This window comes from Dermacentor albipictus, chromosome 10 (assembly GCF_038994185.2).
Source record: "Dermacentor albipictus isolate Rhodes 1998 colony chromosome 10, USDA_Dalb.pri_finalv2, whole genome shotgun sequence".
Lineage (NCBI taxonomy): Eukaryota > Metazoa > Arthropoda > Arachnida > Ixodida > Ixodidae > Dermacentor > Dermacentor albipictus.
In genome coordinates this window covers 96,625,682-96,649,442 of record NC_091830.1, presented here as the reverse complement: position 1 = coordinate 96,649,442, position 23,761 = coordinate 96,625,682, and the positions used below count along the sequence as shown (strand labels likewise).

General features: G+C 47.2%; 1 protein-coding gene across 1 annotated transcript in view; it reads left to right on the top strand.

Annotated features, from left to right (window-relative positions):
* Positions 1–5,906: 5,906 nt before the first annotated feature.
* The window catches only part of LOC135921437 (17-beta-hydroxysteroid dehydrogenase 13-like), a 57,332-nt gene continuing 39,477 nt past the window's right edge, over positions 5,907–23,761 (top strand). Inside the window, exon 1 of the mRNA XM_065455800.2 lies at positions 5,907–6,480. Coding sequence (XP_065311872.1) covers positions 6,253–6,480 — 228 coding nt within the window. The 5' untranslated portion in view covers positions 5,907–6,252. The remainder of the gene's footprint in view (positions 6,481–23,761) is intronic.

Genomic DNA, 23,761 nt, shown 5'->3' with positions numbered 1-23,761 from the left:
CTCAGACATCTCATCGACCCGAGCAAATAAAAAATGCAAGCTCGTACAAACCAGGTGAGAGCGAGGCATGGCTTCGTAGGCACAGATGACGGGCTCATTGGCGAGGCCCAAAAGACATATCTTGGAAAAGCAGAGAACGAGATGTTTAGGGACTACGAGGAACCTTCCAAACGAGGTCTCGATGGCTCCATCACCACGACAGATGTTAGAGCAGAGCTTAATAACCTCAAAAGGAGAACTGCCTCCGGTCCGGACGGAATAACGAACACAGGTCTCAGGAATCTACACAACGAATTATAATCGCACTATCTAAATACATGAACCAGGTGTGGGAGAAAGTGGAACTCTCAAAGACTTGGAAACAGGCGGACGTAGTCTTTATTCCAAAGCCAGGCAAAGTACCCGGCTTGAACAACATGCGACCAATCTCCCTAACCTCATGTGTGGGGAAATTGATGGAGCATGTTGTTCAAACGAGGCTTGCCAGGTACATGGAGGAGAACAATCTCTAGCCGCATGAAATGGTTGGATTTAGACCAGGGCTCAGTACATAAGATCTCATGTTCAGACTTAAGCATGGCCTCCTAGATCGATACGACGCAACTGACACCAGGGACATCCTAGGTCTCGACCTCACCAAGGCATTTGACAACGTTAGCCACAAGGCTATCATGGCAGGTCTCGAAGAGGAAGGTGTAGGATATAGGGCATATGCATACATCATAGACTTTCTGTCACAGAGGGAGGCGAATATAAAATTTCGGGATGTACAGTTCCCTCCCATAACACTTGTGAGCAAGGGGACCCCGCAAGGGTCGGTGCTATTACCCTTCCTCTTCAACATAGCGATGAGGGGTCTCCCGGCGGAACTTTAGCATGTACGCGGATGACATCAACATCTGGGTTAACAGTGGCAGTGACGCAGCCATCGAACTTAAACTACAGATAGAGGAGAATATCGTGGAAGAGTATGCGGAGAGCAGAGGCTTGGCATGCTCGCCAGAGAAATCGGAGCTATCAATCATTGAGCCAATACATCAAAGGGGACACGCTGGATCAGCATTCCCATCAACGTTTTCGTAAACGGAACTGAGGTTCTCAAGGTGGAGGAAATTAGAATTCTGGGCATGTATATTTAGAGAAATGGATACAACCTCACGACAATCAAGAACTTATAAGTATACGCAGAGCAGGTCACGGGGATCTTTAGAATAGTTGCACTCAAAGGCAGGGTCCTCAAAGAGAAGAGCCTCCTCATACTCATGAGAGCCTTTATTACTAAACGAATAGCGTATGCCACACCCTATCTGGTGTTTAAACAAGAAGAAAATGAGAAATAGATGCGATTATTAGGAAGAGAGTTAAGAGAGCCAGCTCTAAGGCTCCCAGACTCGACCTCGACAGAGCTCCTTCTCAATATGGGAGTTCAGAACACGCTAGTTGGTCTCACTTAGGCAGTACGAGTGTCTCAGTTGGAAAGATTAGGCCTGTCCATACCAGGGAGAAACATTATGTAATGTTTAGGAATCCCATGCTACAGGGGTGCCCCGACTGGCAAGAAAGACATTCCGTTCGACATGCGTAAACGCTTCCAAATTGCCCCGCTACCTAAAAAATATGCATCCTATCTATAACATAGACAGGAGAGCTCACAAGGCTAACGCTCTAGTAAATAAACTTAAAAGCACACCGGCGCATAAAGTAGCGTACGTGGATGCCGCTTGCGGCAGAGACGGGGCAGCGGTATCGACGGTGGTTGATGGCCACAGGTGCGTGAAGATAGCGTGCTTCACATACACGAGGGACGCCTGTACAGCCGAGGAGGTTGCAGTAGCGCTCGCTTGTAAGGGTAGAAAAGCGGGAGTCATATTATGCGATAGCAAATTAGCTGTCCGATATTTTAGCAAAGGGAGAATCTCGCAAAAGGCCTTCTAAACTCTACTCAAAAAACCTCCTAGGAAGGACATAACTTTTATTTGGATTAAAGCCCACGAAGAAGTCCCAAGTAACGAAGCCGCTGACGAGCTCGCCCGAACACTCTACCACCGGGCCTCTCTAGAGCAGCCAGTTCCAGTGATCAAATATAACATTATCACGTACAGGGAAATCGTTGATAATTACAAAGCCGCAAGAAGAATCTTTCCGTCTCCGCATCGGTCTCTCTCTCTCTCTGGTGGACGCTCGCATTTGGCGGCGCCTCTACGGCAACAATTAAACGTCACCCTATTGGATCTGCTTAACTCAGACGAGGGACTATAATGACGCCTTCTGTAAAATTTGTAAGAAGAAAGGTACGCTAGACCATGTAATATGGGAGTGTACTGGCTCCCCAGGGGCCAAAGAAAAGACTGACAGTAGAGAAGTCTGGGAGGTCTTGCTCCAGAGCGAGACCGAAGACGACCAGCATCGAGCAATCCGCTTGGCCGTTAAGGCCGTGAAGACTATGCATCCTCAACGCGCGGGGACTGCTTCGTCCTCACCTCCCCCCTACGTGTAGGTTGAGAGGCGGGCACCCCAGCTCGGTCGAATAATAATGTTTTCAATCAATTAATCAATTACCGGATATCTCGTGAGATAATCTTTTATTCTGCCGGAAGTGCTCCCCCTCACACAGATGGCGCTAAGCCCCATGAACAGCCGATGAACCGCCATGTTTTGAGCGTATGGGCTTCTACGGAATCTTCACTACCAGGTATATTTACCTCGGCAATTGCACCCACAACGCTCATGTGAGCAGCGGAAGGCCGAACGCTTCCTTGGCTTCACTGCATGCCCAGTCGATTGAGTGAAGAGAGAGGGTGCATCCGTTTGGCTTCGTCGTGTTTCTTTTAAAAATCGTTTTTGTAGCAAGACGTACTGCGCGTCCCTCGCATCTCTGGATACATACCGCCCTCAACACGCTTGCGTCATCGATGCGCGGACAGCACGGCGGCGGTAGTGCGAAGTATCCAAGTAAGTGTCCTTTAGGATCCACATAATTGCAGCCGCAATGAAATTGCTTGCCTGGTTGGTTAAGTTATTAGAACTAACCTGCCCTTATTATTGCATATGCGATTGTGCAGACCCTCGAAGCGCGCTGACGCCGTCGGCGAAGCGACAGTCGGGCAGTTCTAGTATTTTCAGCACGTGCGCAACCCGCGCCAAGAGAACTCGAATTCCTCGCCAGACACGCCGTGCGGTTGGCTGTAAAAGCCACGAATCCAAGACTCCAAAGGAACCGAGACTCCTGCATATAAGCCGAAAGAATCATCTGCGCTGCGCTGGAGCGGTTGAAAGTACTGCAGATGCAGACGTCCCCTTCTCAACAGCCGTACATTCTACCTGCAAGATTGTCGATGGTGACGTCGGCTATGCCGGACGGATGCAGTGGCTTTTCTATACATCGGATTTTCCCTGACCATCTCTCTGCGTATAGGGGAGTTGGTTCTTAACTTGGGGTCACACTTTTTTTCGAGAGCTCTGGCAGGCAGTCCGACTACCTGAAGATGGTGTCACGGCAAGCGTAACTTGCGTGGTTCTCCGCTGCCCGCGAACACACCACTGAGCCTCTACAGTTACAATCCTTCACGTGTCCGGGTTTTAGGCACTTGCGGCAGTGAAGTTGTTTTCGAATAAATAGGCAAACTGCGCGCCGGAAGTCGCCGACCTTTAGAAATGCTGGGATGGAGTAACGCTTAATTGTAACCCTGACACGGAGCGCGTTCCCAGGCGGCCGATATTCGTTATCTCAACACCTCCGATAGCAGGCTTTATGTGCACTGGGAGGTCAGCATTTCGTACATCCATGACACTAACATAGATGACGCCGGCTGTGGTCACCCTGTCTTCACGTATACGACACCGGACTTAGATGTTGCCGAGATGCCTTGTATTGCGCAGTGTGCTAAGCGCACTCCTGTCGATAGGATCAATGGCCAGCATGTTTCTTCTGGTGTTTAGTGCCAGAACACTAATGTGATTCGGAGCAAGGACTTTCATCAATAATGATAGAGCTTTCCTATTAACGACATGCAGATTGCGCGTTGAAGCATCAGGCAAGAACCAGGTGGTATAAGGCCAACGTTGAGGGCACGTCGGAGACCAAAGCCGACAAGGCTAACTGTTCAGGAATATTGCCTGCTCTGTCGTATTCGCAGAGTGTCAGGGAGTCATAGTTTGTTGCCTCTTCATTGGCATGCACAACACTTGCTGATGAGGTACCAGTAACATATCGACAAGTCATATCCATGCTACGGGCAATGTTGGGCGTCATCTGTGTGCTTTTAGTCAACCACGTGCTCAAAATGCGATGTACGTGCTGCATTCACTGAGTACAGACAGTGCTGCCATTCCAGGAGTAGAAGAGGAATCCTCCACAAGCTATCGTGATTTTGCGCATATAAAATCCAAAAGTGGCCTCTCCGATTATAGTGCAGAAGATGATGCGCTTCCTTCGGACAATTCTTGGGCGTACGACAATAAACACCTCAGCGTGTCCTGACTTCGCTCAAGGTTTGAGCTCTACCAATTTTTTTGTGCTCACTCCTTCTCTTCGTTTTGTACCCTCCTTCTTTCACCTCCCCTTGCGCATGGTCACAAACTGCATATGGTGCTGTGGCTAACTTCTCTTCTTCCTCTCCATTTATTGCTCTCTTTCTCTCTTTCTCTGCCTTTCCATAAAGCTCTGTCTCTTAATTTTTCCCCTTCAATCATAACCTACGTCGCGACCTTCTCCATAGGCTTTGCAGGAGCCACGGTAGCGTGCTGGCTTCAGCTGCACTGGCGTGAGCTCTGCGCATACCACGGCGTGGTGCATACACGGGTCTGAGCAGAATGAGCCGTATATCTCGAGCTACATGTACGTAATCCTTTCAGTAAGCACTAGCAAGCGTTGATGCTGTTCGATCGGTGTCATCTCGTGCACTGTCATAGTGCGAGGCCAAGTGGTCCTGTTCGCGTCCATGCTGTGGCATGGCTGGTATCTGACAAGGCGCTGTTCCTGCTGCACATGAGGAGTTGTCTAGCGTACCGCTTCGCTCCTTGTCACGTCCGAGTATTGTTCGAACGCTTTGTGAAAACGCTATGCCTTGGAATGCTTTGTCTTCGTCTGAAAATGCCAAAAGTTTCGTGCCGGCCACACTGCTTAATAGCTATTTGAACTAGGAAATACTCAAACAAGCGCCAACTTGCCTATTTTTGTTGGAAGCGACTGCACAGCATGGGAACCTCACGGAAGGAACAGACAAACATTCCTTTGAAACAGAACAACTTTATTTAATTATAGCGTACACGGCCTGGAAATGCGTATCAGTCGAGAACACGAAAGGGGATGAAATGGACGAACCAGAATGACTAACGAAGCACAAAGGGGGAAAAAAAGAAATATCAGGAGAACGCATCGCTGCGGTCATGCCGCGTTTCGCCTCGGTGGGTGCACGCTCCTTTCAACTGCGCCCACACATAGCCGACAAGGTCAGCAACGGCATTTATCAGCCAGTGAGGCCGGGCCCGTGCTGTGTGCTTCCTCATTTCTAAACTTAAACGCTCGCCGCGTCCGCAGCCGGCCCGACCACTGCGCGACGACTCTGGACAAAACGCGGAGAACGTTTTCCCGACCCGCGAACCCCCCCACCCGCAAAATTGCACCATCTGGGCAGCTCCTTCCCGTTCGTGGACCCCTGCCGAAGCATCGCATCGAAAGCGAAGCGAAAACGGACGACGTGCTCGGCGATTCTTTTCCCGTTGCTGAAGGCGCTGATCTTGCGCGCGCCGTCAGACCGCTTTTGGTAGCGGACGAACTGCGCGCAGCATGCGAGAGAGACTTGTATGACAAAGGGAAAGAGAAAAATTGCGCGCCTCGAGCGTGTGTTCTCCTCGCAGAAACGTCACTTCCTGGCAGCCTGGCGTTGGCTCGTAACGTGACGTCATGACCCCGATTCTCCCTCTGCGATCTCCTCTCCTCTTCTCCGCACAGGCAGCGCTGCGAGGAGGTCAGCGAGCGGCGGCGAAGAGGGAACCGCACCGCGTACGACATGGCTTCCCGGTTCGAGATGTGTCCGGCGCTTCGCTCGCAAAACATCGCCGTCACCCGCATAGCGGAGAGTCCAGCTGCAGCCTCCGTCAAATATACCCAGCGAGTCGACTGCAGCGGGTAGCAGACGACACTTCGCGTGCGGCACCTCGGGAGAATAGCGGGGTCCGAAGGGGTGGCCGAGCGTCTGCTGGTGTGCGCCCGAAGCAGACGACGCGGGCCTTGCGAGGCGAGCCAACGCCATGACGCTTGCCGACTTCTTTCTCGTGCTCCTCGAGTTCGTGCTCCTCAGCGTGCAGTGCCTGTGGATCGCGCTGCGCGAGGCGGTCCACTGGACAGCGCCGCCGCCCCCCAAGTCGGTTGCCGGCAAGGTCGTCTTGATTACGGGATCCGGCCATGGCGTTGGCCGCGAACTGGCGCTCCGCTTCGCCCGGCTAGGCGCCCGCGTCGTCCTCGTCGACATCCACAAGGTGAGACGAGTATTCGGCCCGGCCGACCTGGTTCTTGCGGTGCGAAGTGGAGAAGCGAGCGGTGGTGCGAAGGCGAGCGTCGCACGCGTGAGCGCGTTTCGCGGCAGCGACGCGCATGTTTCGCTCTGCGTTGTATATCGCGGTGGGTGCGCGTTATCGTTATGCTCGTGAGCGAGCTCCGCTCGACCAACCAGAGCAGCGGAGTCGCTCTCCCAGCGCCTTCGCGGAGCGTTGTCATGACGTCTTCCCAATTCGACACGGAACGCACACTCCTGTGCTTCGCGATGGCTTTAACTAGCGTGGCGTCGATTTCAATATAGTGGGCAGCAGCTTGCAGTATCCTGAAGACGCTATTTTGGGTTGAGAACTCGCGTATAGGAAACAGAAGGGCTAGATCGATGGCTCAAAGGTTATAAATGCTAGGAGGTCAGTCACTCAATGTATATGATTAACGCCACAAATACCTGAATACGTGACTACCGCGGTAGTAAAGCAATAAGGGGACTAACTTCAAAGCCTATATTCGGGTGATATGTTATAAGAAAACAAAAATAGAGGCCGCGAATATAAAAAAAAATGAAAAAGAAAACGCTACTTTGCACACACACGCAGTGCAGCTGATTCGTTAGTCGAGAGCTAAAGTGTAACATAACTGTTTAAGAAAATATGCATACTACAATATGTGCACAACCGCGGTAGCACAGTCGCTAAGGGATCGCGCTGCTAAGCTCTAAATAGCGGGTTTGAGCCCAGTCGTGGAGTCCAAATCCAGATGGGACGAAATTCAAAACCGCTTCTGTACTTGGTGTTTAGGTACGCTTTAAAAAGAAACAAAAAAACAATGTCCTCCAAATTATTACGGAGTCCCCCACTAAGGCGCTGCTGCCTATCAGATCGTGGTTTTCGCACGTAACACTCCACAACTTCTGCTTATAATTTCCTGCCAGGCGCTGCATTGAACTCAAGGCGGCCTCGCAGGCCACGTTCTTGTACTATCAATAATTCTAATACTATAAGGCTGTATGCATAAGCCAAGATAGAATCCCTTCCGGCTATGATTGAACAGCCTCATACGCATTTTGTGTAAGCTTTGCCGAGCTCTGGTGGCGCGGTCTTCTAGTAAGAATAGTGAATAGAGCGATAGGTACCGATCCATAAATTGTAGCAGCAGGACGTTGACAAAGGCAAAACCAGAGGTAATATATACAGTCCGCGTATCACAGGAGAGCACGTGTAATGTATCCCTTTGTCTGCGTCGCAGCCGTATGGAGCCAATAGACAATCAATCCGAGCAGGCGTAGGAGGAAGAAACAGTAGTTGCAGTTGCGACGTAGAAATCATTCGCCAACTTGGCCTCCGGTGGTAATTCTTCCAGGGCCACATATAGTGCACATAGAGAGGCAGAGAGAGAAAATGAAAAATGCAGGGAGGCTGACCAGCACTGAGCCCGGTTGGCTACCCTACCCGAGAGGAAAGGAAAGGGGAGGGAAGGATTAAGAGAAGAAGGGAATGTCGCGGACATCGCTGACTTGGTAACAGTTTTCTGCTCTATATCGCTGACGGTTACTCAGTCCGGTAGCTCTCAGAAATCGCAGCAGCGCTTTTGTGTCCTTTATATGGGCAATGTGAGAGGCCATGGTGCCACGATCTTGTTCAAGGTGGACGGTTTTCTATCTATCCAATTTAGAGCTGTGTTGAGGTCATGTCTTTGATTTCCAAAGAAACGGGCAGTAGCGCAGTACGTGTACTATAGCCATCTCGAAGCGACAGACAATGTACTCTGCTCTATCAGCCGTTCCAATGAAACACGTATATGCATTCGTGAATGCGACGCCCAAGCGTAAGCGGCACAGCATTGTTTTCTGACTTCGCGGAAGCCCAGGTAACATCCGCAGTTGCATAGATGGATCGAGATAGTGCACTCGTTGCTGGGTTAATTAAGGGTGTGTCTAATTTATCCAATGTGATACGGTGCGCTAGCTTGCTTAAGTGTTGGGCTGCGTCGGTCCTCTATGAAGGTACAGAAGCAAGGTTCGCTGCTTGGTGTGCTTTCCTAGCAGCTTCGTCAGCGAGGTCGTTGCCGGACATACCGCAAAGTCCTGGCAACCGCTGAAACGCGACGTCGTGTCCTTTCGCCATGATGTGGCGGTGCGTTTCCCGTACCTCTGATACGAGTTGTTCGCAGGTCCTGCGACGAAGAGCTGACAAAGGACATTGTATGGCCGCTTTTGAGCCGCACAGTTTTGCCCAGCGATTAGCCGGTTGGTTGTTAATGTAATCAACGGTACCTCGGGGGAGGGGGGGGGGGGGCAACAAGCTCCGAACTGGTCGATGTTGTGACGCACACAGATGTGCCCAAACATTGGACGGTGGGACAGATTCTACCCTAGCCCTCCCCACCTTTTTTTAAGGGGAAGCAAAACCAAAGCATTTACACTAAACAGGTAAGTCAATGGTACGGAAAGTTTAAACACAACTCAGAGAGGGGAAACCAGTGACGAGAGTCGCCTGAACACTCGCATGTCTCGCGAATTTGATTTATTTGTTCCTGGAGGACGTTCTTCGTTGTTCAACTGCTTCTTGCCCTCCAGAGTCTGTGCAGTACAATAAGGCAAATGAGATCTCATGGCAAGATTATCTGTTTTATGTCTCAAGGTATCTGATAGCGATAGGATTAACTTCTTTCCTAAACAGCTCGATATAGCGCATCGCGCGTCTAATGCGGGAGATGTGTGTTCGGATCCAGGCAGCGGCACTTTTTCTTCTTGTCTATATCAATTTAGCTTTTTCGTATTATTTCCACATTTAATTTGAATGACTTGATTAACTAGTAGTGTCTTTGGCTACTATCGAAAATCGAGCCACTCGGTTCCCCTTCTTTTCGTAGTTCGGCTGCGTAGTGTTCTTAATTAATCCCTCATTTCAAGCACAAATTAGACAAAAGATTATAGCTTTATGGAATTAGGTCTTTCGTTCTCGAATGATCTTTACCGTTGGCCTGCTGCCTTCGCTAACAACGTACCTAGCATCGGGATTTGTTCTCACGCGCTCTTACGAAGAAATATAGCGCGATGTTTTTGAATACAAGCCCTGATGAAGAGAGAGGTAGCGTCCTATCGGCTTTGAGTTTTGCATGTGAGTGTAAACGTGTTATTTATTTATTTATTTATTTATTTATTTATTTATTTATTTATTTATTTATTGCTCAAACGTCCTTGGAATGGACTTCTTATGAAGCGTGGGTTTAAACTTTGAATCGCATCATCGCAAGCGGTGTTAGACTGGTTCACTTACTTTTGGCACATCGTCTGCTCCTTTGATTTTCCAACAATCAGAAATGAGGTCTGAAATGCTAAGAGCAAGCAGCGAATGGGCGCGTTCTCGGTGATTTGTGCGAGAAGAGTCGCAATCGACGGGAGAAATTACGCAGCTATATAAAAGATGCGTATTAAAATTTCTTGTCATTGAACTTGTCGCAATAATTCGGTGTTGGGTTAGCTAAAAAGTTATGATTTTACAGTAGTGAGTCTGCTGTGGCAAAAGAATTCGCGCACACAAAATCAATAGCCCCATTTTTATGCATTGAAGTCCGGCGTGCACGTTGCGTCTATGCGCATACCGACCTGTGCCATCCTGCTGCTGCACGCGCAGCAGGACTGTTGAAAACTTGGATATTGTTTTAGCGGAAGCGAGCGTCGGTTCTATGGAGCCCCGTAGGAAACGGGCAATGCGTTTGTTTTTCCTCTCTACTGTAGGTGAATGTGTCACCGTATTCTTTTCTTTTGTCGTTTTGGTACGCATTTGCGCACCTGTCGAACATGGACACCACTGCAAGATGGCGCTCGTACGCGTCCCCTGGCTTTGCCTCGTTCCGATCTAAACTCTCTCAAACCTACCTATACGCGTCTATGTGTGTCCACACTTCACATGCCATGGTTACCGCTTGAGTGCGCGTCCTGAAATAACCTACATGCCCTAGATACGCGAGTAGGGCCCCTTTGTGAGTTTTTGGCCGCTTTGCACGGTTTGAGAGGCATTCGAGGGGGCGTGAGTTGGAGTATCTCACCTCCCCCAACCCGATATCTTATCTGTGTGTGTGCGTGTGTATGTGCGTGTGTGTGTGTGGGGGGGGGGTTGCGTGTGCGCGTCCGTGTTGGAATGCCAAAGCATTACAGTTGGTGAAATGTTCTTTTTTTCGCGCCTTCCTCGTCCGCGCAACTTCTCTCCTGCGTTCTAAGTCCGCCTACATAGGACCAAATGCAAACGCGCCGAGCTTTTAAATGCGATAGCCTTCCCGCGAGGAGTTAACAATTCGAAGGACCACTCAGCGCCGTCCCAATGTGTGAGAGGGGTGTATCCTGCACTCTCTGATCAACGAGAGTGCATTTCTGTGCTTGAAGATTTGGTCTAGCTGAAAATTAAAAAATATGCCGCCTTAGCGAAGGAGTGGTCGGCACGTTTATGCCTTGCACCCCGTGACTTTAAATGTGGAAGTCTGCAATAACGAAAACACAAAAAAAGGAGCCGCTGCGACGTCGGAGAAAGGTGCATGTCCCGCATTCTGGTGGCCCGTGTTCGATTCCCACCCAGACCGAAATTTACTAGATTTTCTTTTTAAAGCCATAAATGTACTTTGTTTACAATAACCTCCCTGATAAATTTCACGTCACGCCGAGCATTTTTGGACGTCTTTTCACTCTTGCCGCCGTCAGCCGTTTCCGGTATTATCGTTCGGTCAGACCGACTACGCCGCCGGATTTTCGCGTAATGGGGCATGTAAAGCTGTCACATTAAAAAACAAGAACAAACAAATGCTGGCGTACCTAAAGTTTTATGCAGAATAATGAACTCCAGGTCGTTCAAGGAATTCGGAGCATTCTGTTACGTCTTCCGCCGTAGGTCCAGCATATAGTTGCCATGTTCAACCAGTGGAATCAATCTTTTTTGTGCTTTTTCTGCCGCGACGCCTCACAATACGGCGTCACCAGCGTCGAGCACCGCCGGAGTCCGGTGACATGGTCATTTCGCTCATCCGTTCGCAGACCTGAATAGCCGTAATACGTCGTTCCTCTCACTGCCCTTGGTTCCTTTTCTCCATGATATAATTCTCTAGATGTGTAGTTGAAGCTTGGAGGACACCAAGCGACTACTCCTTGTCATTGCGGAAGAGTAAACTCGTATGGGAAACAACAAAACTAAAGATTACATAATCCAGGCTCGTTTCTTCGTTTTTGTTTCTTTCTATTCCTTCTATCGCGCACTTTGCGGCGACAAACTCGAGACGATCTGCGCTTGCTGCTATACTGCAACATTCGGTATGCAAATCAAGCTAGCCCGCGTGATGTGTCGGCAACCGAATGCGTTTCCTGGTTTTGATGAGTGTCAATTGAATCGCGATAAAACATGAGTAACATCTCGCTCAAGGAGATAGGCGATGAAGACTTGTGACACGTAATTCCATTTCTTAATCTTCTTATGCACAAGCTAAAGCATCAAATTTTTGTCTTCAAATGTAAACACGTTGGTAAACATTGTTGTAAAGCATTCGTTAGTTGCTTTAATTTGCGGCTGAAGCTTATAGTCTTTTTTTTTTGTCGTTGGTTTATTTCATTTTCTGAAGCCCGAACTGACAAAACCCAGTAGTAGGGAAGATTAGTATTGGGCTACTTGCGCAGGAAGCACTTCCTTTTACAAATTTGTGAGAAACATATTTTTACATTATGCTACGCAATGCCCGAGGAAAGAACTAGAGAAATAAAATAAATAAACACTATATAAAATGGTTTACATGTATGCGCCCAAATACGGACTTAACGCTGTGCTTTGTAACTATGCACTACACACGTTCAGTCCGATTCTTCCCCATAAATTTATTGGCGTAGAATTACTACCGATAATTATTCGTAGATATCATTGCGGCGCAGATAAATGCGATGTGCGGAGAAGCACGAACAGATATTGGCGCTGCATTGCTCCCTCACCCGTTCACGCGCATGTGTTTTCGGCATCCTCTTTGACGGCACCAGGTCACAAGCAATTTCATTTTTCTATTTTACTACACCTGAATGTGTATCAGCAAGAACTATAGAGGAACAAGGTCCGGACACACGCGTTTTCATTTCGTTTTTGTTCACTGATTCTTGCCGAGTAGTAATGAGAGCGAGCTTTGCGCGAGACACATATTTGCTAAAAGGCCGCATGACTGACTTTTGAAGTTCAGGCATGCATGCACTGTCGTTGTTGCGTTTACGAAATTTTTCAGACATGCCATGTCTGCATGTTTCAGGCGAAGCATGATAACAGGCACCGAAATATGTGCGAGTGCTGTGTTTGTGCGTGACGTAAGCCTCGACCAGGCGCTCAGTCATTGTAAATCATACCCCCCACCCCCGCGTCCCCATTGTGATCGTAAACAGTTTCGCAATATACTGACACGGAGTGCTCCACAGACCGTTTCGTCGGTAAACGCACAGTACCAGAACTGCGCATGCACACGTGAGCTTAAACCTAATAAACGCAGGGCTCTGATCTAGTGACATCAGATGCGTTCAAATAAAATTTGCGAAAATTCTTTGTACTGCTTTCCTAACCTGTATGATTTTATTCAAATTAGCGAAGTTCAAAATAAAGATCTGCATTTTTATCAATAACCAATCGTTGAGTTCGTGAACCCGAAATGCAGTCGGACTTTAGAGACGCCTGCAGAATCTGAAACGAACAGTTCAGAAGCAGCCAACATAACGCTTTCTTTGTTTCCCGGCAGCGCCAATGACAAACTTCACAATGACACAGCAGTGGGCACTTCGTAATGTTTGTTTGCGTGTAAGCACTTGAAAAGAACAGCAACTGAGAAAAAAAAATACGCTTATTACGTCCGATTAGTTCAAAATATGCGTGATAGTGGCCGTGTCCAAGCGCTAAGCCTCATCTGGCCCCGTAATTGCGCCTGTATCAACGACAGCCTGGCGTCTGGGTATACTACCCCTGTGTCATGCAAAAGAGCACTCGTGGAAAAGAAAACATTCATCTTCTAATTTATTCTGTTACGGCAGCCTTTCATTGATTGCGGCATGACACAAGCTTACTTTTAGGCACGGACGAGCTAGTTTGTAATCCATGCTTTTGGTGAAGCTGTGCAAATGAAAAGAAAAAAAAAAGAATATAAATAAGACGTTCACACACGCTCAGACGTGCTTGTTCTTTTTTTTTCAAGCACACTATTTCGCCAAACTCATTTTAATAGGCCCTTGTTCAAAATTAAGGCATGAGGACATCAGGTTTAGATGTTCACTTTTGCCTGAACTGGTAAACGGTCGCTGCTTCTGCACAACGAATTGTGCAACTGCCAGTCTAAAGTATACGAAGGAAAAGACGACATCCGAACCGCCAAGTGATGCGAAAGCGTGCTTCCAAGTGACCGGTGTGTGAGCAGGGCCATTAGGCACAGGGTGTGGCCCTTTTAATATACACCATCGCCCCCCTCCCACCCTTATCTCCCAGGTGTACATGCTTCTCATGAGAATGTACTCCCTCTAAACAACAGAAAACGTAGACAAACAGGTTACTCTGAACGTTTGTGGTAATAAGTGCACATGAATGCAGCCGTGAACGGAGTTAACGTTGTTCTCAAGTCTGAGGAGGACGAGAGAAAGTGATGGTGCAGTCCTTAGTATCTAGCAACTTCGTCATAGAGTGACCATCGGTGCGGATTCACGGTAGATAAAACACGCGGCGCGATGACGTACCGGTCCGAACGAGTAATTATCTATCTCTATAAAAATAATTAGTTGTGAGACACTAATTGTACTTACTAATTTTGAAGCTATCTGTCGCGCAATTTTACAGACCTTTGAAAGAATGTGCACACAAAAGTGGTAAGTTTGATTAATTCTAGAGCATGCTGGATGAACTCTGGCGGGAACGTCAAATTTTAAACACTACTTTTGTTACATGACAGCGGCTCCTTTTTAATACGGCCATCATGAGCAACAATACCTGAAAACTAATGCGTCGACAAAAAATTTTTCTTAGTATCACTGCCTAGCGAATGAACGCTGGCACGTGCTTCGTAACAGCAAGCTATCGGAACGAGCCATTAAACTCAAAGCCACCGTTTAGGTAGCGTCGTTCGCAGTCATATATTTGTCTCTTCGCCTACAGTGTACACACCGCAAGATTGAGGATTGTATATCGCCTGTTTACCGGTGTGAGACTTCATCGCATGCCATGTAGTCTAGCAGCGCTCGTCTGGTCACATTTCTCTGCTCCTTGGTCTGCGTCCTTCAACCGCGCCAGCCAACCAAGTCGGCCAACTTTCGGTCCTTGGGAATGCCGCATAGCAGTATCACTCCGCTGGAACAATAAGTGTCGGTGCTTCGAATGAACAGCAGAAGCACATCCGGGGACGCGTAATCCGTTGCACACTTTCAGCGTGCAACGCTTTGGAAGCTACGCAGAAGTTTAGTCATAAAAGTGTATCACGCGGGTTTGGTTCTCCAGTCTCGACGACGCAAGCGGTTGTGCGAGGCTGCCGCAAAGGGGGGCTGCTAATGAAAACCCGCAAAAGAAAAGAACAAAATGAAAACGATCTAAAAGAACGTGATAACCGCCGTCAAAAAGAGCTTGTTAAATTTTAAGGATTGAAACTTTTGTTTTCTTTATTTATTACTGAACCTAAATAAAGAATTGCCAGGCTTAGCTTGGTTAAGCCAAGAATGCGTTGTATATTGCGCAAGTTGGGGCCCAGCTTTTCCTCCGGCTGTCATGACGTCACGTCACGTGGTTGCGCTAAAGGTCAATGGTGGCTGCCCGGCCGTGCCCAAGAGCTGAACTGAGTGATTGCAATATGCAACGCATAAAAACAGTTTCATGTAATCGCTGGCAAAAAAAAAAAACAAAAAAAACGGTAAACTATTTCCGGTTACGAACGTACGTAGCTGCTACAATCAGTCTTGTTAGCCTGCACAGCGTTTCACGCTTTTTATGAAACGAAGTATAGTGTCCAAAAGGCAAGCCTGCGGCCTGCCGAAACGAAACCGCTTGTGCTGAGGAGTCAGCTCGTCCGTCGTTGTTTTTGTGATCGGAGGGAGCAGACGGGCGGCGCACGTGTTTCTGCTATCATTGAGGTCAACGTTCGCGCGGCCGGGGTCCGTTGAGGCGCGGCCGTTGTACGCCGAGAGGACGGCGTACGAAAGGGAGGGCTCTCGGCGGCCGCGTTTGGTTTCCTTCGATGACCGCGCAAGACTAGCCTGGCGCGAACCGTCGCGCGCAGTGGAGGATAGGCACAGTGTCCGGCACCGGATGTTGTGGGGGCGTACTCGGAGTGCGGCGGACATATATATATATTATTTGGGTGCTAAAAGAGAAATATAAAAGAAAAGTGCTCCGGCCTGTACCACTAAGTATAACAGGCTTAAACCGATAGTAAAAGAAATGATGAGGGCGTATGCCAAGTGGAATTTATTAAAGAAGAGAGAAAAAAAAAGAAAAAAAAGTTGGGGGGGAGGGGGGGAACTACCACCAGGCGAAACAAGAACCAGGGAACGGACGGCAAAGCGGGATTTATTGAGTGAATAGTGTTACAGTGCTATTTTAATTCTTGGTCTTGACTTACAAATGTGATGGTTTCAAAATTGTGTGGTCACTAGTGGTTGGGCTTGTATAGCAGTGGCTTTTTCATAAGGTAGGATGGCACCTGGGTCTTTAGGTGAGTCTTGGTTAAGTTGGCAGGGTCTTCTCTTATGAAGATCTGGAATAGAAGAACTAGGCAGAAATAATTAGTTAATTGAGAAGCATATTAAGAAAGATAGGGAAGAGGACGAGAAACAAGTAATGAATGCGATTTTTTTTTTGTTAAGGCTTTACACTGTCGTCGGGAGGGGAAACCCCACCTCGTTTGATCAGTGGCCCTTTGAGAAATAGTCAAGCCCTTTTTTTTTTTCCGCTCGGCTTTGCCGGACGTGACAAAGACTGCGTGCCGATGGCTGACGTGCGTCAAGCTAAACACGGGGGAGCGGCAGGGGAGGAGCGCACTAAACCTTCGGTCCGTTTAGCCACTTCGACAGCTTCCAAAGGCGTCTCAATCGCATAGCGCATTGCGTGCTCTGTTTTTCGTTGCACATCCGCGTCAGTTCAGCCGGCAAATAGCATGGGTGTATGGCAGAGCCAACGTCTGAAAGTAGCGTGCGATACACACGTAGCCGCGTACGTACCTAACGCGAGGGCAGTAGATGATGAGGGTACCGTTTCGGCTCGAATTTCGAAATTAATTGCCGTCGACGGGTCTCAGGCCCAGGAGAAACTTCTGTTGCCGCTGCACTATTGAAGAAGATGGAAAAGAAACTTCTCGTAGGAAGTGGAATTAGGTAGGATAGGCATGCGGAGAAATCCGGAAGTAAATGACAAAGCGCACTGTCGCTGCCTTGAAGGTTGGGCTATAATAGTTGCGTGCAGTGCGGCACAAAGCATTGCCGATCATTTTCATCTTGGTGCTTTCGAAACGGCGGACCGCGAGCCCGCACTTGTAGTGTGTGTTGAAATTAGTTTAGGCATTCACACCTGCCAGCTCACCATCCAGAGATCCCCCTATTCGCCCCAGTATTAAAAAAAAAGAAGCAAAAACACTACTGGATACCTTTCTGCAGTTCGCGTCATATTCATGACTCATAGGTATCGATTTAGAATACGTTCCTGTTTTCGCATACCTGCGTTTCTTGCAGGCAGTACGTCGGTCTGATAAGGAGTGTACGAGGAAGTCTGGCGAAGACTGGAAAGCAGCTGCCTACCGATAATAAGAACGCAATCACAGTTGCTTGCACCACAGCACTTATCGCAGCTCCGCAGAGTCTCAGTAATACTTTTCACAAGAAAATGTAACGTTGTAAAGTAACGAAAAAAGGATCGTTTTTAGCACTGCGGATGCATCACACGCTATTGGGTTTCTGTTGCTCCCGTATGCCGTTAATGTTAGTTATTTGGCAAGTTTACTGAGTGTAATCTCTGCGTATGATAACGAATACCGCTGTTAAGCAAGGACGCACCCGTTGCTCTCGCTACTGTTCAATGAATCAAGATGGATGACGTGTCAGTATGGTCGATGGCTACTAAGTGGTGACTTAAGCTATCGCCTCCGCTGAACTCACCTGAAATGAAAGCTATGCGCAGCTAGCGCGTCCATTTCTTTAGATCATTCGGAATTTCTGGCGTCCTTAAGCGTGGCTAAACGCGCCGACATCGCAACGCCTGGACGCGTGCGAAATTATTGTCTTGGCCTTGAGAGATTGGACACAAGGTACCTATGTTGCGCATTGTCCGCTAATATTTTCCTTTAAGCCCGCTTCCCCTCCTGTGTAGGTAACATCCAAAGCATGGCGTTCATTATGCGCTTACGGCTCCTGCAACAGTTTTCGGCGTTTGCAGCATAGAAAAAGAAAGCATGGCCTTGGAGACCCGGTTTGTTACTCCAAATTATACTGCGCCATTGGCCTGATTTGTACACAGTCTGTACTGAATCGTTTCAAACGATGCTCAGGGGTGTATCTCATAACGCGCTTTAGTTTAACGTACGGCAGGTGCATAGCGATATTCTTAACCTGTTACGTGCCCAGCACACGCCGGCACAGATATATTTACAGGCACTGAAAACGCAAATGCACTGACTCACTTTATCTCGCCTACCACAGAGATAAGTGCAGCTAGTGACAGTGCAAAGCCCCATATCACAACGGTAGCCTCTTCCTTCAGGTCGTTTTCTGCGTTCGCAGTGTTCAAATGCCGTCACACCATTCTTGCGTGCCTGCAGGCCGAATTCTCCTTGTATCAATGAACACAGGTCGCCAACTGCGCCAGGTTTACTGCAATATGTTGGGCAGAACCTCCTTCTAGTGTTCAAGTCTTACCTTTGTAGTCGGCGCATAAAGATGAGAGAAGTGATTCTTGTAGGGAAAGGAGGAAAGGCAGGCACTATCTTCTGCAACCCTTGTGGGAGCACGGCTCAGCGACAGCAGGGGAAAGATGAAATGTCTAGCGAGCTATCTAGCATAAAATTTTGTATATTCCAGCTCTCTAACCGTAATATACCCTATACGTTATTACGTTAGCCTATACGTTATTTAGCAGAGCTGCTTGTAGAGGAATACAAGCAGCGTGTACTCCATCTGTACACTACCGTGGTTGACAGGCCTCATAGCAGTGCTGAGAAAGTGACGTTTCGTTTCTACCTCTTGTTTGATCTTTACGTTCGCTTGACACAAGTATGGTACAACATTGATGAGTCATATCGGTGAGGGGAGGACATCGTCGCGTAGTAGGGACGGCAGAATACGCAGTGGCCAAATGGTGAATCCCGAAACTAACTCCTTATTGGGTGAACATGTACCCAGAAAAACGGGTTTCACTCAAAAGCGCAACGATAGTGGCGAGCACAGTCGGCGGTCGTCGAAAATCTCATCAGCGGGTTAAACGCGGCGGCGTTTATACGTTACTCGTCGAAGCTTTCAGCGTAATCGTTAATACCCACGTGCCTTCCAGAAAGCGCTACACAGGTGACGTGGCGCATGCAATCCCACTAACGCAAGGTTCGATGAGAACAGACAACGGATATGACTATCGACAACATTCGAGAAACTTACGATACATGGAGGCGTGTCCTGCGCCGAGCGATTACGTGTAACATTTGTTTGCCTTTGAAAAGCGGTCGCAGGAAAAAAAAGATAAGCAAGTACGCGTGACAATATGCTGCGCTTTCAACATTCCAGCATGACATGTGCTAGTCCTTTAGCTACGTGTTGTCCGGAGTTCTGAAATGGCATACTAAAAATAGCCCGTCGCAGATAATGTAATTATGCGCATGTAATCTATTTTCTTGAACAGGTGAACTCTTCCATGCACGACAGATGGCCACTTGATCAGTTAATTGCTTTTAACTAATTCAGTTTTTATTTACTTACTCTAATGCAGATGTCGGAGTTACATTTTGCATTCAAACAAATTAGCGTGAAATAGTTGCATGGACTTAGCAGGAATGAGGTACTAGTTCAAAATGGTGTTGCTTCTTCTCTAAATTATGTATTAACGTTGCACGGACCTAATTTAGTTTTGTAGTCCGCGACGGAAATTAAAAAAAAAAGGAACATGATGGAATTTTTTTTTTTTGGGGGGGGGGGTTCATATAGGCTTATTGAGGATAGCTTATACGGTTTTTGATATACAATAGAACAACTGGCTACCTATATAATGACACGTCTACTTGGTTATCTTTCTCGCGGGACGCGCACACATGTATCAGAGCTTTCTGGAATGTCATCGATGGTTCTATGCACTGTCTGTTGTCACCGAACCTTGTGTAATCTGATTTCATGTATGCGCGACGCGAATTGGGTAGGACTTTCTGGAAGACACACGGGCACCAGCGATTACCCTGGAACCTTCGATGGCTCGTGTATAGAAGCCGACGTGCTTGACCGGCAGATCAGGGTTTCGGTGATCGCCGACCGTGTTCGCCGCTATCGCTGTGCTTTGAGTGTGGCCTGCTTTAGAGGGCACAAGTTTGCCCAATGAAATGCCAGTTTCGTCATTCAGTCACAGTTTTACAACGGTATTATTCACCGTCACTGGTGCGTGACAATACTGCCATGTTTTTCGTAGTGATTGCTTTGCACTGATGCTGACCCCAAGCCTTCCTTTAAACAAACGTGAGTTCAGTTTCGTGTCAAAAATGTCAAAAAAATAAATAAATAAGAAAGCGTGACATAATAGTTTACACGGAATGGAGGCCCGCTTTTGTCACCTTTTGCCAAAAATGTATTAGATTCCAAAAACGGAAGAACTGCTTTTCCCCACATTAGGAAGTATGTGGAGTTCCACAGGTCGGTTGATACGTAGAGAGGAAAATTAATCCTGTTTTGGAAAACAGTATAGATGCCACAGAAAAGTATCCCGGTATCGACGATAAAAAAATAAGTTGTGTTATAATATTTGAAAATCTTGACGCAATTGGATGCCATTAGCTCATTTGAGACAGGGGACTGGAGAGTCGCCACTGTGATAAGCCCTCCTCTGGCAGTGGATGTAATGATTGCCACTTCCGTAAACGAAGCCAGTAGAAGCAATAGTCCTGTTTTTTCGTATGTTCCTCCAAATATGCCGCCAGCTGCGCAGGCATGACGGTGACCGCTGATACCGAGAGGTCATCGCCTAGTTTGTGTATAGAACAAACAATAACACCAACGTACGTTCTTTCCATATGGGACGCATGCCAATTTTCGCAAAGCAATTCCTATGATAGAACATTCATTACAATAGATGTCAGGCATTCAGAACAGAGCACCTGTTATTGGCAACCATCTAATAACAGCACACAAACGAGGGACGTTTCACAGAAGAGACGTATTCAAAGCTTTGTGTGCGTGTTTGTTACGTCGGTCGTTTCAGGCACTTATATTAGGTTACCAAAGATAAACAACTAGCCCGGATTTCCGCGCTAGTGAACTTACAATTAGCGAATGATGTTGTTTACCGAGAGATGATTCCTATGTAAACAACACCTTTGTCAATTTCTTCATTGAATGCACTTTCCTCTAGTACTGATTGCAGCTTCTTCAGGGGCAGCAACAAAAACAAACGTAGTTACCAGCCGTGCTGGCCGTAAGCCCAATTCAATTCCGCTTTGTGCTATTAGTTTTGTTGTCAGTTTTTATAAATACAACTTACGTGAACGCGTCGGCAATTTGCCAAGGTGTCTGGTGAAACACACAAGCCGGCGGGAATGTGACCTTGTCTGTATTTGCATCTCTGTCGACTAGGATGAATCTTCGTTTTTTTTTTAGATTTCATGTGGTAATTAGATAAGATACAGATAAGATATTAAGAGACAGAAAGAAAACGGTGTCGATCAGTGAGCAAATGGGCATAGCGGGTATTCTAATAGACGTTAACAGGTCATGTAATGCGTAGGTTAGACAACCGGTGGGCCATTGGGGTTACAGAATGGCTACCAAGAGGAGGGAAGCACATTCGAGGACAGCAGAAGACTAGGAGGGGCGATGAAATTAGAAAATTCGCAGTCGCTAGTTGGAATCGATTGGCGTAGGACAGGGGTAATTGGGGATGCAGGGCGAGGCCTTTCTCCTGCAGTGGACATAAAATTGGCTAACGATGATTATGACGATGATCATGATGATGACAGGTAAACTTCAGCCAGAATGTGATAAATGCTGCCGATGTCAGAGCTACGCGCTCTACATTTGTTGCTGTGACTATAAGGCAGCACAGTGTCATCAGCTTCTAGTAAGCCTCGTGAAGTGTTATGTATGTGACACGCAGAATGTCAAATACTGCGCAGCTCTTCCATGCTTTCAGCAGCACTCGTCAAACGTGGTTTCTGTGTATAAAGCAATAAACGATCAACAGAATAACACGAATAAATGACAGCCTCTATTGTTGTTGTCTTGACTACATATATTTGTCGGCTCTATGGGAAGCTCGAAATATCTGTTTTCTGAAATTCTTGACATTGTGGAACAGCATTAGCACAACGCACAGGTGAACTGTGAGAATATTTGAAATTATGCCATCTTTCTCTTCTTTGCGCGTTCGCCTTTTTTTTTTCAGCCTTGCGAATACGAAACATTACGCAGGAGGAAAAGTCAAGCCAGCCTCAAAGAAATGATATGCATTGATGTATATGTTGGTGATCATGTAATGTGTGGAGTTCATCGAATTGTTATAAGTTTTATGAGGGCGTTCGCTCGACTAGCACAGAATTGTTTCGTCTTTATAAGACGTGCTTTCGCTATCCTGCATACAACGACAGCGAAGTTCAATGTGGCCATCACTATTCTATTTCAACTTTATCAATTCACTCAACGTAATGAATATGCCCCGAGATCACATATGAATTTATATTCTCATTATTTCTTTCTCTTTGATTCGCATCACCACACATTTCGCCAAGAAATTTCTTCTTCTAGGGGATAGCGTATTCTCTGTAATCAACACTTGACATCAGTTTAATTAGCGCACACGCTTCATTTGGATTCACAGTGAGGGCGCAGCAAACAAGAGATGTCGCTGTCTTTCCTAAGACTATTGTGCCAATACGACTGAACTGCGTCGCATGCGATTTCCACTTCGTTCTCCGCTGACGAATTACAGCGTGCACAAAACACTTCGTGTGCTGGAGCGGGGAATACAGCTGAAGTCACTTTTGTTCTCTAATGTCGCTTCAAGAACTTCGCTATCGTGCCGCTTGGTCCCCTGCTACATGGTGTTACCGCGAGGACTGTGCAGGGGCGGCGTCCATGCGTGTACCTCGGGGACCACTGCACACAGCGCAGGCGAGGGTCGTGCACCGTAAGCAGGTCACTCCTGAGAGGTCTCAATGTCAACGTAACGGCAGCATTTGCTGAGATAAAGCCTGCAGTTGTCGTGAAGGAGCACTTAGCCGAATGAGTGTTTTTATTCCACGTTCATCGGGTCATCTTTAGCGCGCACTATTTCTAACGAAATTGTCCTGGTGGTTGCTCGTGGAATACCAAGCGAAATAGCTGTTTCAAGCGCAATTCAAAAGCGTTATGTTAAAAAAAGGAGATGGCCTAATGTCTTGTGAAAACGTCTCCAAAAGGACGATTGACAGCAGAATTGTGTACCAGTGCAGAAGTCATATTTCCAATCATTCAAGCTGCCACGCTGAGAGCGCTCCTAGCTTTTCTTGCGCAATTTGAAATTTTTTATCCGTATAATATCTGCGTCTGTATTACTATTCTTATGTTGCAGCAGTACTTTTCTTGGGTAATGTGGCTCTTCATCTAATGCGACGAGGAGTGCCAATAGGCTGGGCATAAAAAATACATAATTATCCTGTTTATGCGCATGTTTTAGTTCCGCTTGGCACCGATGATAATTGCCGCTGATGCCGCTTCTAGCATTACTTGAAATTACTGTTAGTGGGTGGTACTTATTTGTATGAATTTGGAAATGCACGCAACCACTGTGTCCCCGTCTTCACTACTACTAAACTGTCTAATGATCAGAAGAGGATAATATGAAGTGATATATACAAATGTTCCAGCATTGAACACTTTAAGGAAACACGTTTCCACAGTGAACGAAGGGGAAAAAATGCTTCAGCAAACCTATACATTCTGCATTGAATGCAATCAAACAGAAGTTGAACAACCAATTCAACCCTAACAAGCAGAAGTGCAGAAAGACGCACTATGCGTTAATACACAGATACAATGTCATTTTCAGTAATAAAGGTTATTAAAGCTTTCATATCTGA